This window comes from Natator depressus, chromosome 8, assembly GCF_965152275.1.
Source record: "Natator depressus isolate rNatDep1 chromosome 8, rNatDep2.hap1, whole genome shotgun sequence".
In the NCBI taxonomy this organism is placed as follows: Eukaryota; Metazoa; Chordata; order Testudines; family Cheloniidae; genus Natator; species Natator depressus.
Window position 1 is genome coordinate 50,458,973 of NC_134241.1, and position 15,559 is coordinate 50,474,531.

Consider the following 15,559-nt stretch of genomic DNA (forward strand, 5'->3'; position numbering starts at 1 on the left):
TGGTCGTGGTCTCTCCTGTATTTACCTGGGCTTCTGGAGAAAGGGCTGCGGGAAGACGGAAGCAGGCGAGGAGGGTGAGATGATGAAGGGCTTGCTCCAGTGGCTGGAGGAGGGGGAAATGGGGCTGGTGCATCCTCCTCCTGATGAAAGAAAAACACACACCAATTCTGAGGGAAGAAACCTTCTCAGGGAAGAAAGGAAGAACAGCTCTGTGCTTAGCCCTGGGAGACCAGCTTGTTCCAAGTGCAGATTCATTATGCTCTGCTTTGGGCCGGCCAAGCCAAAAGACTCCATTATATTTGATCATACAAAACCCAGGGAGTTCAGACACAAGGCTAGGCAGGCGGCTGCATGAGCCCTATCTCACGCTGCGGGGAAGTTGCTACGGGGACAGGTTAACCCCACTGCTCGTCATTTTAGCCCTCGATGCCCTGTGATCCTGTCAGAGCTCATAAGCTAAGCACGGTAGAGCCCAGTCTGCTGGAGACAGCTCAATAAGCAGAACACTTCTCTCTGCATGAGAATGGAACCAACACCCCGGTGTGGTGCTAGGGGGTACTGTGGGGCAGAAGGTGCCATCTATGGGATGGGAAGTAACAATGAGTTCCTGATGCCCCATGGTTATTTAAAGAGTAGTCGCAAAAAGAATATTGGGAGGGAGCTAAAACCTCATGCTTCAGGGTTTAAACTTATCTCTAACCACCAGAGATGAGGCTGAGACCTTCACGGGGGGCAGGTCACCCCACATCTGCCTGCTGCAGGGTTTCTTGCATCTTCTGAACCATGCAGTGCTGGCCACTGTCAGAGACGGGTACACGTATATATGCATGCACACCCATGGGAGATTGTGGCCAGGATCTGGGGGAATGGCACTGTGCCTGCCTACCATTTCTCCTGCAAGTCATTCTTCACTTCGGCTACTAAAAACTGTGGAAGTGTTGCCATCTGCTGATCAGCTGCTGCTTTTCCCTTCAGCAGAGGCCAAGCGACCCCCACGGAGTTTGCAGAGCTCTTGGAGAGCCTTCTGGATCAAAGTTACTTTATAAATATACAATTACTAGTAATGAGAATTTGGTTCAGGACGGAGACCTCAAGTTGTCAGTTTCCGTCCCACTGATAAATAAATCCCCAAGTACGGTGGCATGTAAAGGACACACAGTTGTAGTGAAAACCCTGGCAGTGGGGACAGCGCGGTGGTGCCCTTGAGATGGAGAGACATACTAGTGGAGGATGGATGAAGATAAAGATAAGGGGTGAAATTCTGGCTCCGTTGAAGTCAATGGCAAAACTCCTGTTGGCTTCAATAGGGTCAGGATTTCACCACTCATTCCTGTTCACTTAACGCTACCCAGCGTTAACTATCCTCTGGCCTGTCCATCCGCTGGTGTGTCTCCATGCACCATGTTCCCCCTTACAGCGTGTTTGGCACCAGTTAGCTGTCTGAGAACATGCCTGCACCAAGGGCGTAATCCCCTGCCACAGCAAGGGCCACAGGCCTACCTCTGCCCAGCAATGAGCTCTGGGCCATTCAGCCTTGGCATGGAGGTGTGCACGGTGTGGGGGCCAGGGAGGTTACACCAGAAGGGGGAGGACATTGGCAAAAGGGAACTTGATCACGAAAGGGAGAGTCAGGGAGGTGACGGGGAGGAATAGTGCAGGCAGTGTGCAAACTTCACACACACACACACACACACACACACCCCTCTGCCACGGTCCTACATCCCTGACCTGCGGCCACCTCTGCTCTTCCAGTCCTGGCACAAGGCTCCACCAGCACCCCCGCTGTCCTGGGAGTGGGAGGTAAGAGGAGAAAGGCCCCTCTTCAGTCTGAGGGTGGGGAGGAGAGCTCCTCCGACATCACTGTCACATAAAAAGCCCCCTCTAGTTTTCTCGTTACCTGGGACGCCAATGCAGCAGAGGCTGGGGCAGGGCCGGACACATCTCTGGAAGGTGTCACCTCCTTGGAGGGCTTTGATCGAAACCAGCTGAACCAGCCAAACCCTGAGCCCTAGGAAACACAGGTTCTTATTGGGGCTGAAGTTGTTTAAATAACAGCAATATATTAAAGACACCACCGCACAAAAACTCAGAGGTGGTGGGTGGAGAGGGAAGGTCATTGTGGAACCCAGCCTCATCCCTTCCAACCCCCACAGCTTTTTGGGTGAAAGAAAGGGTTTGGGGCAACTCAGCTCCTGCTCACTGCTGTGACTGGAAAGGAAAGGAAACCCAACCCATCCCTACCTCACCGTGCGGCAAGGACAGAGAGCAGGGCTGAGGACCCCAGAACCACCCCCACCCCATTGCTGGAGGGGACAGAAGAGCAGGGGCTCAGCATATCAGCCTGGAGACAGCAGGGAGCCCGTTCTACCCGGGTGGACTGACTGCAGCACTCCCAGCCATACAGGCAGTGAAAGGCTGGCCAGGTGGTAAGTGAGAAGTTGGTGATGCCTCCAAACAAGAGGGCATGTGAGGCCTGATTCTGCTGACCCTGCGGTGTAGATCAGGAGTAACCCTCTTGCAGCCCTGCTGATGTAAGAGGGAAATCAGGCTGGGGGCATGGCTTTGAAAGCAGCACTGTACCCCCCTCACCTTTGCCTCCTCTCGCTCGGCCCCCTTCGTCGATGGCTGCTCTGCGGCAACTCCCTCGCCAGAGCCTTCTGGGGGTTGCAAGGCATCCTCCTCCATGGAGATGGTGGAGCTCTCTGAAATGGTTCGGACCCTGGCATTCAACACGCTCTGGTACCAAAGATAAAGGGCATCAGTGCTATTAGAGAGGGACAAGGGAAACTGGGCGAGTGGGGCTGTAAAGAACTACCCGGCAGCCATTCCAAGAGGCAGCAGCATTCATCCCAACAGGACCCAGCCTCCTTTACGATACCTTTTATTCCAGGCCCTGCAGAAAGGTCTGAGGCCAGATTCTCTCCTGAGCCAAGCAGACCTCAGAGCAGGAGAGAGGATCCCGTCAGGGAGTTTGTTATGCCTCCCTGATTCTCATGGTGCATCTGTACCAGCCCCAGCCCATCAACTTAAGTTGGAGGAGCTTAGGGGCTGCTCTGTCTCATATCAGCTGGCTGAGGTCCCTACGGAAGCATATGCCAGTCATGAACTGGTGTCACGCAGGCATATACTGCCCCACCTCTGCAGCATGCCCCCTACACCAAGGTTCTGGGGGACAGGGATATTTTCCATCAGCTCCCCTGCACTAGGGAATTCTCAGTTGGCTGGTGAGAGGCAGAAGCCAGCACTTTGTGTCACATGAGCAGCCCAAGACATGGGGAGAGAATTTGGGCCTTGCTCTTCAGTTCCAATTAACACCACCGGTGAAAGAAACGTTAGGGATCAGACTGAGAGCACCAATCTCATCTCATGGGTCATCAAAGCAAGGGGTTGAACACAGTGTGCAGCACCAGCCCTATGGAAACAAGCTATCTCCTAGGGGTTAATGGCTGAGAAGTACTTCAGCCCCAGGGTTTGAGGAGGGTTACGGTGCCAGAGCCATGACATAGCTGGGGGAAGAAGGCCATGTTGGCAGCTGAAGCCAGGTTCAGGGAAGGGGCGGCAGGCAGCAAGAGGCAGTAGATAGCACGGGCCAATAGGCCCATGGGGTGAGTGCTAGTGGGCAGCTGGGGCGGAGAGGTTGTGGAGGGGTCACACTTGGGTGGCAGGGAGGAGAACAGGGTTTGTCTGACCACATCCTGTGCATCGTGGCACCTGGCTCCCCTTGTTCTCACCTGCTGTTCCAGACCGTTCTTCTGAACCCCAAAGGGCCGGGAGCATCCTTGAAGCCTCACAGCTCTCCCTAAAGAGCAGAGAGAATGATGCTACTCAGGATTCAGCCTGGGAGGCAATGCCCTTCACGGGAAACTCCTGTCTGGTCCAGCAGGGGCAGTTTTAATGCAGTCATTGGTGTGGTATCGAGGTACTGATGCAACTGGCTGCTTAACAGCAAGATGCTGCCATTGGAGGAACAGGCCTAATCAATCTAGGCACATACAGTTACTCTCTGTGCGAAGCCAGAGGCACGACCAGAGTCCATCGCAGCTGGGCACCAAAATCTGCTTCTCCTCCTGTTCATCCTTCCCTGAGCATTGGCAGGGCTAGGTGCTGGTCCCCTCTTCCAGCACTAGAATCTTTGTGACAATCTGTTGTACTCTCTCACACTCCTCCTCAGTAACCCCAATGCGCAGGGCCAAGCGCCTCTTCCTGGTGGCCCCAAAATGCCAGCTCGATATTGGCCTTGGACTGTTGGCACTTGTGTCGAGCAGGGAGAGGACTCGCTCAGCCCAGGAATGAAGGCAACGAGGTTGGGCAGGTGTCGGGGAGGGCAAAAGTTCACCCGGTCTAACTTGGATGCATCCTTCCATCTACTGTGCAGCATAGAAGTGGGGCCTCTCAGAGCTTCAGCTTCCTGCTCACCCTCAACACTACATACTAGGAGCTGCAGACACTTCAGGTACGTCTACGGAGCATGCTAAAAATAGCGTGTAGCCATGGCAGCAGGAGCAGCAGAAGAGGCTAGCCACCCTGATCATGGGCTAATGTCTTGGCCAACTACATACTTGGGGTGGCTAGCCCCCCCTGCCACTCCTACTGCCTGGCTATTCTCTACTTTCAGTGAACTAGCTCGAGCCAAACTAGCGCAAGGATGTATCCTGGGTCTGGGAATCACCCCCCAGCTCCATGTGTATATGTACCCTTGGAGCACTGGTCTTCTCTCTGCTGGATAAGACACTGTCCCGAGACAGAAAATCCAGGGTGAAATGCTCTGTGCGCAGGAGGCACCAGGTTAAAACGCAAACCATGTTTGCCCTAATGCTAGAGCGGGGATCCTATTAAAATGGGACCGAGGTGAGGCAAAGGCTGTCCGTGAGCATCATTCACGCAGACAAACATTTCAGCAGAGAGGAAACACGGGAACTCTCTGCCGACATGCCACACTTCCAGAAAGAAAACCCACCTCCACAGGCATGTGCGGGAGCATTCGTAGAAAAACCAGTCAGAATGAAGTGGTGGTTCAGACCAACCTCTGGCTCACCTATTCCCCGGAATGGAGAGAAACTCCAGCACTGAGATCCGTGCCTGAACTTCCCAATGTCAGGAGCCCAACACTCCAGTTCCATCTCTCATCTGAACTGTCCAGTACATATGTGACCTGTCTCCCCCACCAAACACATTTTCCCAACCCTCGTCCCAGGAATCATCACAGATGGCCTGCAGCACAGCTCAGGCAAGCTTACCTGTTGGCTGGTAGGCCTGTGGGGAATGGTCATTTGACATTCCTCCTAGAGAGTGGTTTGCCCCAAAGCTGACCTCTGCAGGACGATTCTCTTGTATGGCATCAGGTGGCACAGAAGCTATGGTCTGCTCTGACCCATCCACCCTGGAATATGCGCCAGGCAAGAAGGACACATTCTCCTGTAGACCTGGCGGGTACTGGCCTGTCCTCTCAGAAGCAGGGGGGTTATACTGCTGGTGCTGTAGGTTGTGCTGGTAGCCTGGTTTTTGTGCAAACTCATGACGGAGATCTCTGTCTGGAAAACAGATCCCAGGAATTTACTCAGGATATTTACAGCTTTATTGAATGATTCAGGGTAACAGAATTCCCTTCGGTGTCATTGTACATGGAAAGTGGGCCTGAGAGACACAGCAAGAAAAGACCCCACAGGAATAAGAGTGGTTAAGGCGTGGGCATGGGTACAGGTCAACCAATACAGGAGAGTTTTTACCTCCTTAGTGGGGAGAGGGTGGTGGGGAAAGACAGGAGGGACAATATGCCTCCAGGTGCAAGAACTCCTTAGAATGGGGCCATGACGGAGGCAGAGACAACTGAGAAGGGTGAGAAGAAGAGGAAGACTTCAGAAATTCTGAGGGTCCCATGGCCTCCTGTTCCCCTCCTACCTACACACTGGGAAGAGAACAAAACTCGCCAAAAGTTCCGCAACTTCCTACCAGCAGCGGTTAATCTCCACCCTCAGCTCCATGGGGAGGTGTAGCAGGCCAGGGCTGGGCGATGTCACCACTAAGACATTGATCCACAGGGCACCCAGACCCAACCCAGTAGATCCCTGGCCAAGCAGAGACAGGATCACACTCCTGGAGCTCGACTGAGGCCCCCCACCCAACACCCTTTGTGGGGAGGTGGTGATGCACAGTCCACTTCTAGAGTATGTTGGAGAGATTCCCAGCAAGACTCGGAGTCTTTGCTATCCTGGGAGAGCGACACAGAGGGTCAAGGAGGCAGTTTCCAGTCTGTTCCAACTTGTCTCCCATATATCTGGGCATGCTCCACATTTGGAGAATCCCTCTATCTCTACCCAGAGCGGCCTAGATCCTCTAAGGTATGTAAACATCTAACTTCCTTTGGTATTTAGGTGCCTAAATATATTTGAGGATCTGGGCCAATGTGTTCATTCCTTTCTTTACCTGCTGTGGATCCGCTGGCTCTGGAGAGCTCTGGCTGAGTGGGTGCTAAGTCGGGGAGGTCTCCTTCCTTCTGAAAGGATTTGAAAAGTGAATGTTACAAAAGAAAGGGAAAACTAGAAAGAAGGATGCCCAGAAGAATTGTCTCCAAGGCACCAGTAATCAAGACATAATTGTCACCGGAGTGAAAGCCACGTGGGCTCCTGGTGGATCACAGCCACATCGTGGATAGCAATCTCTGCCTTGTTTCTGCTCCTTCCATTCTCCAGCTTCCAGTCAGATCCAGAGGCAATGTCGGAGACACTTACCCCTACCAAGCCACCCGCCCCTGCCTGCTTCTCATTCATCCCAAGCACAGGGTGGGCAAGGAGGCATCCTGAATCCTGTGGCTCTGTTTTCCTGCTGTGGCAAGTGAACAACTGCACTCAACTCAACAGCTATCACTCGGATCCTGCAGAGGAGGGTGAACCAGGCACAAGGACACTGTTAACGGCTACCTCTGTAGGAAGGCTGGAGCTGCTCAGAATACAGCTATTGGGCCCGATTCACTTTAGTGGAGGTACTGCTAATTTCCACCATGGTAGATGAGATCAGAATATGACCATTGTCCTTTTTGGAGGAGACAGGATGGGGAGCCACAGGGAGGGGGGAAAGAGACAAAACATGGAGACAGACACTACATTTTAAGGGAACACGTTAAGGGAAATTAAATCGCTCAGGAGCATATACACAGGGTACGGGAACTGGAGAGAAAGACAAGTCTCTAAGCATATGGAGATTAAACCACCTGCAACATCCTCACACAAAGAGGAACTCTTTGCACAACAACCTTCTCATCTTCTAATCGCTTTCCTAAAAACAAGACAGGGAAAGGTGCTTCTTACCCACCATAATGCTTTTGGGCTCACTAGTAGCAGTCTCTGGGCTAGGCACGAGTTCTGGGCGATACATTCCCTCCCACTACCACAGAGACCTTGAGGTCCAACAGGAGAGGGCCTGTGATGCTAGCCATCACGGAGCTCTCCACAGTATCAACAGTGTGCTTCCCAAGAAAGAAGGGGAAGGAAAAAGCCTTCCAGAACCCAGGTAAGAAATTCCCTTGGGACCTTAGTGCCTTTCTAAACACTTACCTAGGACTTACTATGCAGGAGAAGGACGCACCTGCAGACTGACCATACCATAGAGACTGGTCGCACAGCACATCCTGTTTCGCCCACCCCAGAGGACTGTGGCAATCATGAAACATGATGGAAAGAGCCACTCCAAATCCCATCATTCTCACCTCCCGCTGCTGGGCTCGGGCTCGGAGCTGGACGAGCCAGTCGGGTTCCAGGTTCTGTTCCTGCTCAGGTCTTTCCAGTAGCAATGGGTCAGAGAGCTTCAGCTGCTCTGCAAGCTGTGCAGTGGTGGGGGAGAAGGTGGTGGGGAACAGATGCTTTAACTTTTTAACCTCTCAGATGCAGCAAGCACAGATTGAGAGTCATAGCAATTAATAAGCTGCTAGGCACATGGACCCTGGAAAAGCTGTTACCTCAATGAGTGCAGCATTTCCTCATAATAAATACATAAGACTAATACTCGGCATTTATACGCAAAAAGAAAAGGAGTACTTGTGGCACCTTAGAGACTAACCAATTTATTTGAGCATAAGTTTTCGTGAGCTACAGCTCACTTCATCGGATGCATACAGTATGCATCCGATGAAATGAGCTGTAGCTCACGAAAGCTTATGCTCAAATAAATTGGTTAGTCTCTATGGTGCCACAAGTGCTCCTTTTCTTTTTGCGAATACAGACTAACATGACTGTTACTCTGAAACCCGGCATTTACACAGCACCTTTATTATTTCTATTGCAGTAACATCCAGAGGGCCCAGAACTGTTGGGCTAGGTGCTGTACAAACAGCTCACCTTCCCTCAGAGGATATCAAAGCACTTTACAAACACCACCCCTGTGAGCTAGGTCAGGACCATTATCCTCATTTTCCAAGTGGGCAAACTGAGGCACAAAGAGATCAGTGTGACTCCCCCAGGGGCACACAGTTATCCATCAGCAGGACCAGGAAGAGATCCCAGATTTCCTGGCTTCCACTCCTGGGCGGTAGCCACATAAATCCTGTGGGAGTGGAGGGAGCGTTCACAGAGGCTAGAACAAGAGTTTGGGAGTCAGGCTTCATGGCTTCCATCCCTAGCTCTGCCACCAACTCACTGAGTGACCTGAGCAAATCTCTCGCTGTGTATCAGTACAATGCGTATAACACTCACCTCACAGGAGTGTTCAGGGCCTGAATTCACTCTTGTTTGTAAAGCACTGCAAGAACTTTAGAAGGGCAAAATCAGGGTCACTTGGCACGTGCCATTGTTCTCTCTCTTTAGGGTACCAAAGATATGCCAGGATGTGTAGCACACACCCATACCCATCAGCCTTTTCAGGCACAGAAAGTTGTATTCGATTTTTACCATTCTTTCTGACGGTCATACAACACACACGGTAACAGGATGCTCAGCTCCCAAAGCAAGGAGCTATGCCAAAGGAAGGGGAAAAAAAATCACACTATTGCCACTTTACAACTGGGAAGATAGCAGTGAAAGAACCTACCTAAGGAGATACAGCAAGTCAGGGCAAAACTGGGACTAGAACCTAGGCCTCCTGACTCCCTGTCCGGGGCCCTTCCTGCTGGACCACACCACTGCTCTGCTAAGCTGTGAGCTGTTAGGTACCTGGCTAAACTCTTAGCATGACTCTGTGACTGACACACTCATGAAGACTGTTCCATAGAAGGTGACAGAGACACACTTTAGCCAGACAAAGAGACGGGCTAATTCACCACTAGCCAGAGTAACACCACTGTCTTTGATCAAGTGACAGCTAATTGGCCAGGGGATACTAGCCCAGGACATTAGTTAAGGGTTATTATTAATGATGATGTAGATTGTGCAGTAAACCATACGAACATAGAGTAAAACACATGCTCTACCCCAAAGAGTTTACAGACAAGACACACACCCACAGCCTGCAACTAGGGACAATAATTAACAGGAGAGCGAGTGAGGAGAGATTCCTGGTGCATGAGCAAATGGAACCATATGGGAGAAGTTGTTTGTCCAGCTGGGCATGGTCAGATCTTGTCAGATCCAGACATGGGTTCATTCTAAACCAATACCAAGAGAGAAGAAATTAGAAGTGTGATTATTCCTAAATGGGAGGATGTTTAATCCAAAAGCTAATAGGTGCTTTGATCCAGTATTAATGAACCAACACTTGGTTGTAAATCATTCCTGGCTTCAAAGAAAGGGGAGTCTTAATCAAATACTAATGTGGATCATAATTCGTAACACAGTCTGTAACATCAAAGACAAGAAAGTGCTATGACTGTGCTGGTTTTTCATCTGAAAGCCCGTTCTCGCAGGAGAAGCGTTATTCCCAGCAGACCTGCCCATCTGAGAGGCTGTTAGAGTAAATAGGTTTCCACATCAGGTGGATCCAGGTAAGCGCTACAACATTATGTAACTCCAACTTTAGGGCTAGTGTGATAGGGATTTTCACAGCACCTGCCTCAGGTGTGTATTACCTAAGTATTTTTTCTCTCTCTCTTTAATCTGCATTGCGGCAATGACCAGAAAATATTTCTTTTGCTTCATCTCAGGTGAATTAGGTTTTGATTGTATTGTTTCCTGGGCTCTACACAATGGAGCTTTAGAAGGAGACAGAACTCAGAGAATGATGAATGGGAGGGATAATGTCCAGGACAATGACAAGGTCATGCTGCAGAATGGGCAGGTGCCACTGTCAGTACTATAGAGCCAAATGGTGCAAGAGACAGCTGGCTACTAAAAGGATCGGTGCAGTCACCTGTATCACTAGAGCTCCATCCATGAACAGGGAGGCAACGTAGTCTAGTAGATTGAGCACTGAAATGGCATGCCAAAGACTTGAATTCTAGCCCTGGCACTGGCTTGAGCACATTACTTCCCTGCTATGTGCTTCAGTCCCCCCATCTAGGAAATGGGTACAAGGATACTGCCCTCCTTTGTCAAGTGCTTTGAGTTCCACTGATGAAAAGCCCTATGTACAAGCCAGGTGCTGCTGCTCATTCTTCTGGTTTTTTGGGACAAAGGGGTTGGCTTGTTTTTCTAACACCATCTAAACATGACAAAATAAGACATTTTCTGGTTTAAAATTAAGACTTCTGCATACTTTAATCACTAAAATAGATGTGAGAATTACAACATCCTACCATAAAATAATAACAACAACAATACCCAGCTCTGACAACTTCCATAAAACACCCCAGATCCTGTAGCTGTTGTGAGATCATGATTTCTTGTGGAATATTCCTTCTAATGCAAGTCAGACCAGTTCTAATAGTGAATAGCGAAGTAGCTGCCTATGAACACACACAAACATCCTCGGAATCAGTTATCACACCTGAGTTTGCAACATACCAAGCAAATGTTATCCCAGAATGATACATTCAAGAGGAAATATCAAGAACCATTTTAAAATAGATTTTAGCTTCATAAGTCTCCACCATTTTTAAGGTTTCAGAGTAACAGCCGTGTTAGTCTGTATTCGTAAAAAGAAAAAAGAAAAGGAGTACTTGTGGCACCTTAGAGACTAACCAGTTTATTTGAGCATGAGCTTTCGTGAGCTACAGCTCACTTCATTTTTAACTTTGTAGAAGCTTCAAAGTGAGATTTCCTTCTTCTGCAATTTTGTGTTCTTTCCTAGTTGGCACATGTTGCCCCTTCCCCCTCCACTCCCCTTTATTTGATATCTGACTTGGCTCTTGTGGAGTTGTTTCAGCACCATGGGTGAGCCCAGCACATATCTCATTTAGGCAGCTGCTACAGAAAAATCACCAGAGGCAGCCAGACAGCACAGCCTATTGCATCCCAAAGGACTCACAGCTGTACCGGGTTGATCTTAGTTGTCATACTCCAGCAAATAGATGTTTGGGGCTGATTTTCAGAAGTGCTGAGCTCTTGGGAGCTCCAGGAGCTCCGAGAATGTTCCTCACAACAGAAGGTTGATTGTAAGTAAAATATAGGCCTAGGCAACTTGACAGCATTCCTGAAATCCTGCCTCACGTAAATCAAGGGCAAAACTACCAACAGGGCCAGGATTTCACCCATTAAACACTTCAGCTAACCCCCACCCACAGCCAAAGCAAACAAGGACTGGTTACGAGAGACGCACCTTGATAACCTGTTCTAACAGCACCGGATGGTTGGCCTGGGTCTGGTCTAGCAGAGCTGTGCCAATCCCTTCGCAGTAATGCAAGGCCTGGGAGGTGAGACCATAGTCCGCCAGGCGTGCAGCATAAAGCAGTTTATACACCTTGGAAAAGGAATGAAAAAAATGACTGTCCAGGTGGGGAGAAGAAAAGGAAAGAAGAAGCAGCCCAGCTGCTCAGAAGGTGAGGTCCCCATACAGCCTTGATGGAGGTGTCTGACTCAGAGGCAGCATGGACCAGTGGGTAGCACACAGGACTGCAAATCAGGAGACCTAGAGTCTAGTCTTGGCTCTGCTTTGTGACCTTGAGTAACTTCCCTCTCTGTGCCTGTTTCCCCTTTGCCTGTCTTCTCTGTTTAGACTGTTAGCTCTTTGGGGCACAGACTCTCTCTCCCTATGCATCTGTGCTGCACCTAGCCTAGTGGGGGCCTCTAGGTGCCTAGACAATGAAGTACCAACTTGCAGTCAAGAAGGGAAGAGCCCAGCCCTATTGCAGCACCATGCCATATCTTAGAATTCCACATTAACATGTCTGCTTAGAAAGGCACAAAATAAAGACAGGCTCAGTTGGTCATGTCTTGGGTCAGTGGGGCTGAAGGTCTCATTCTGATCTGTAAGGGGTGTTTGTCCATATCACAAACCCACCATCCATTGCAGCAGGCTAGCTGGCTCAGCTCACCTCGGGCTCACAGCTGGAATTGCAGCGAGGCTGGTTTTGAAGTCAGGGTAAAGATGTGCCAGCAGATCTCTGGGGGAGGACCCTGGCCAGAAATATTTATTTATTCACCTGATTTGTGCAGGGCTTGAGGCTGCAGCAGCTGGGTGCTTATGCACAATGTTAAAAGTACATCAGTTACGCATGGCTATTAGAGAAGGGAAATCTAGGCAAAAACTAAAGCAGATAAATACATGTGGCACTCTGCCCTGAAACTTGCTAGACTCATGCTCTGATGATCTGTGAAGAGGAGTGAATTCAAAAGACCCTCCTTTGAGGAAGCTCTGATGAGCCCAGGGAGGGCCTGATCTCTCACTGCTTCGTATCTGTGCAAAGTGTGTAACCGTCACCGTTCTGCTTTGCACGTCCTCTGCACAGGCGTGAAAGGCAGCGCAGGCTCAAGCCCTCCATGTGGATTTCAAGGGCGGCCCCTCGCAGAGCACATGGCAGTGAGTCTAGCCGAAAGGTGACTCTTCTTTTCTTACACAAAACTGCAGAGCTGCAGGCTCCCAGGTCACTCGATGATCAAGGAGACTGAGCACCTATGGACCCTACAGAACCCCAAGGCTGTGAATCACCTGGGATAAAAGCAGCCATGCACTCTCAGCAGATAGTGCTGATGCTGCCTTTCTCCATGACTCCAAATGCTTCCCCTTGCCCACAAGTTAGGTAAAGAGCTGCAAGTCGAGAGGGAGGTTGGACTAGCCGGGGTTGTAGTAGCAGGGGGTGCAGCAGGGCAGGGTTATGATGTGGCAGGGTTTAAGACTGGACGTGGCGAGAAGTGCTACAGGCCAGGGGAGAGAGGGACAGACAGCGATAAACAGCAGTGACACTAGTAAATGGGCCTGGAGCCCCAAAGGGATTTAGCTGCTGTACCGCCTAATTTTTAGGTACCTAGAAAATCGCTGGCACAACAATGGGATCCACAAAGCCTGAGTTAGGCACCTAGACTCCCTATACAATGAATGGGGAGACCCAGGAGTAAGGCAGGCTTAGCTGCCATGTAGAGGCCCAAGTTAAGACAAGAAAAGCCCGAACAAGTAATTGCTGAAAAAAACTATTATGAATATGTTTTATAGTAAATAAGAGAGGCAGAAGCTAACTACACTAACTGTTGTGGCTATATCTATAGTAAACACAGTAGGCAGAAACACGCTGAACTGAGATGCTTGCCTTACGCATTCTGCAAAGCGATTGGTCTCTACATGCGAGATATACAGAGGTTAATAGCTAGGAAAGATGTACATAAAATATGCTGTGTGACAGGAACTGGAATTGTGGTGTCCTCCACCCAAGCCACATGTGGGAACTGATCTAGCAGGCATGCCTAACTCCATGCAAAACAGCTGAGGGCGGGGAAGGAGGAGCAGATATGGGAGGCTACCAGGTCAAGTCTCCCCCTCTTCCTGATGAGGAGAAGGGATTTGTAGAAGGATCTGCCCTATGGAATAGTCTGATATAGGTTTCCCTCAATCTCTCCTATTGAGGTTGTGCCACTTTAATTAAATACATGAATAATTAAATATTAATTGGGCCAAAGCAAGAATGATTCTACAGCCCAGTGGTTCAGGCACTCACCTGAGAAGTGGGAGAGGCCTGTTCAAATCCCTTCTCATCAGGCTGAAGGGGGATTTGAACCAATGGTCTCCCACATCCAGGGTGAGTACCCTAACCATTATAAGTTATAAGGGAAGCTCTCTTCCCACCCCTCGCTGTTTTGTGTGGAGTTAGGCATGCCCACTGGATCAGGCTGCACACATGTTAGGCGGACAACCATCTATCTTCCTCGAGGTTATGGATTGCTCTGGGCATTAGGTGTTAGACAGGGGTCTGGGTGCCTACAGTGAGGCAGCAAACTCAGAAGGTAGAAATTTTGGCACCTAGAGAACTTTTACAGTGTAAATTTAGGCCCTGAGTGAGTTTAGGCATCCACAGTGTTCGGCAGCTGCTGAGCAGAGCTTTTGTGGATGGCAGTGGGGCCTAACAATGGGCCTTAGGAGCCTAAATCTGGGGATTAGGTTCCTAAGTCGCTTTGTGGGTTCAGGCATGGGGGCTCTGCCTTTTTATAGTTCCTTTCATCCTTACCACTTTAAAGATACTACATAAAGCCTCACAACCCTACAGCGACACAGGTGAGAATTAGCACACTCTTTACACGGGCGGGGAAAGGGAGGCACACAGCCATACGACTTGCCAATGGCAAGTCCTAGTCCCTTATTCTAATGACTAGATGACACTGGCCATCAACAGACCTGTATGTAGTACCCAGGAGTGGAATAGCAAGGCACTATTCAGGTGAGGACTGAGATACATTGGCAGAGTAAGGGTAGGACAGAAATAACAAGGGCACAGCAGGGCTGTTATTGACATGCACTGGCAGTACTGGGGGAGGAAGCTGGTGCAGTGCCTGCATGTAGTTTGCCAATACTAATACATCCTACACTTTCACGAGCTCCCAATTCACTTCCCAGACATAGAGGGGATGAAAATCACCTCTCACTCACAACTCTGGATTATAGAAATTGAGACATTGTCCTTAGCTGTCTATACTGGGTGAGGATGTACACAGCCATGCCCAGACCAGCCAGCGACAGTTGAGGCTGAGGATGGTACTTAGCCAGGAGATGGAGGAAGAAGAAAAGAGAAAAACTATCTGTAAATAACACTGGGTGAAGCAAGACATGGAGGACAGCAGAGTTCTTTAGGGATCATTTGAATGCAGAATGTAATTTTATACCATAGTCTGTGGCAACAGGCATATCAGAAATGCATTAGGTTGTGATTTGTGGAGAGGTTACATTACAGCACATTGAGCACTGGCAGCTCTGCACATCAAATGTACTGGCTGTACCTGACTGTTTTCATTACCTGGAAGGAGAGGATGAAGGATTTGGGACGTCCCAGCATCTGACAATACTCAAAGATTTTAGTCCTCAGGATAGATTCTGTCCTGGCAAACTGTACAAATGTCTGACTGAAAGGAGAATGCAGAGATGTGAGGTCAGGGCCAGAAAACAAGACTCTTCCTCTCCATGATAAACCTGCATGTCTGGGATACTGAGCGTCCATCCCTCACCCCAATAATCTTCAGAATGTGAAACTTACTAGCAGCAAAAGTGAAACTGATTAATGCCACAGCCAGTCAAATCCCACCAACAAAAGCTTCCTTATAAAGCAGATAAGCACCAA

At 49.7% G+C, this 15,559-nt stretch overlaps 1 protein-coding gene across 5 annotated transcripts in view; it reads right to left on the bottom strand.

The window, feature by feature from the left end:
- The window catches only part of SEC16B (SEC16 homolog B, endoplasmic reticulum export factor), a 40,486-nt gene that overhangs the window by 2,696 nt on the left and 22,231 nt on the right, over window positions 1-15,559 (bottom strand). For 4 of the 5 annotated variants that reach the window (XM_074961009.1, XM_074961006.1, XM_074961004.1 and 1 more), the window contains exons 15-23: window positions 15,239-15,344; window positions 11,620-11,760; window positions 7,703-7,816; window positions 6,424-6,493; window positions 5,238-5,531; window positions 3,732-3,799; window positions 2,590-2,736; window positions 1,898-2,008; window positions 26-140 (exon numbers count right to left, since the gene is read on the bottom strand). In XM_074961009.1, coding sequence (XP_074817110.1) covers window positions 26-140; window positions 1,898-2,008; window positions 2,590-2,736; window positions 3,732-3,799; window positions 5,238-5,531; window positions 6,424-6,493; window positions 7,703-7,816; window positions 11,620-11,760; window positions 15,239-15,344 — 1,166 coding nt within the window. The remainder of the gene's footprint in view (window positions 1-25; window positions 141-1,897; window positions 2,009-2,589; window positions 2,737-3,731; window positions 3,800-5,237; window positions 5,532-6,423; window positions 6,494-7,702; window positions 7,817-11,619; window positions 11,761-15,238; window positions 15,345-15,559) is intronic. The other variant, XM_074961007.1, reaches the window with a different exon arrangement.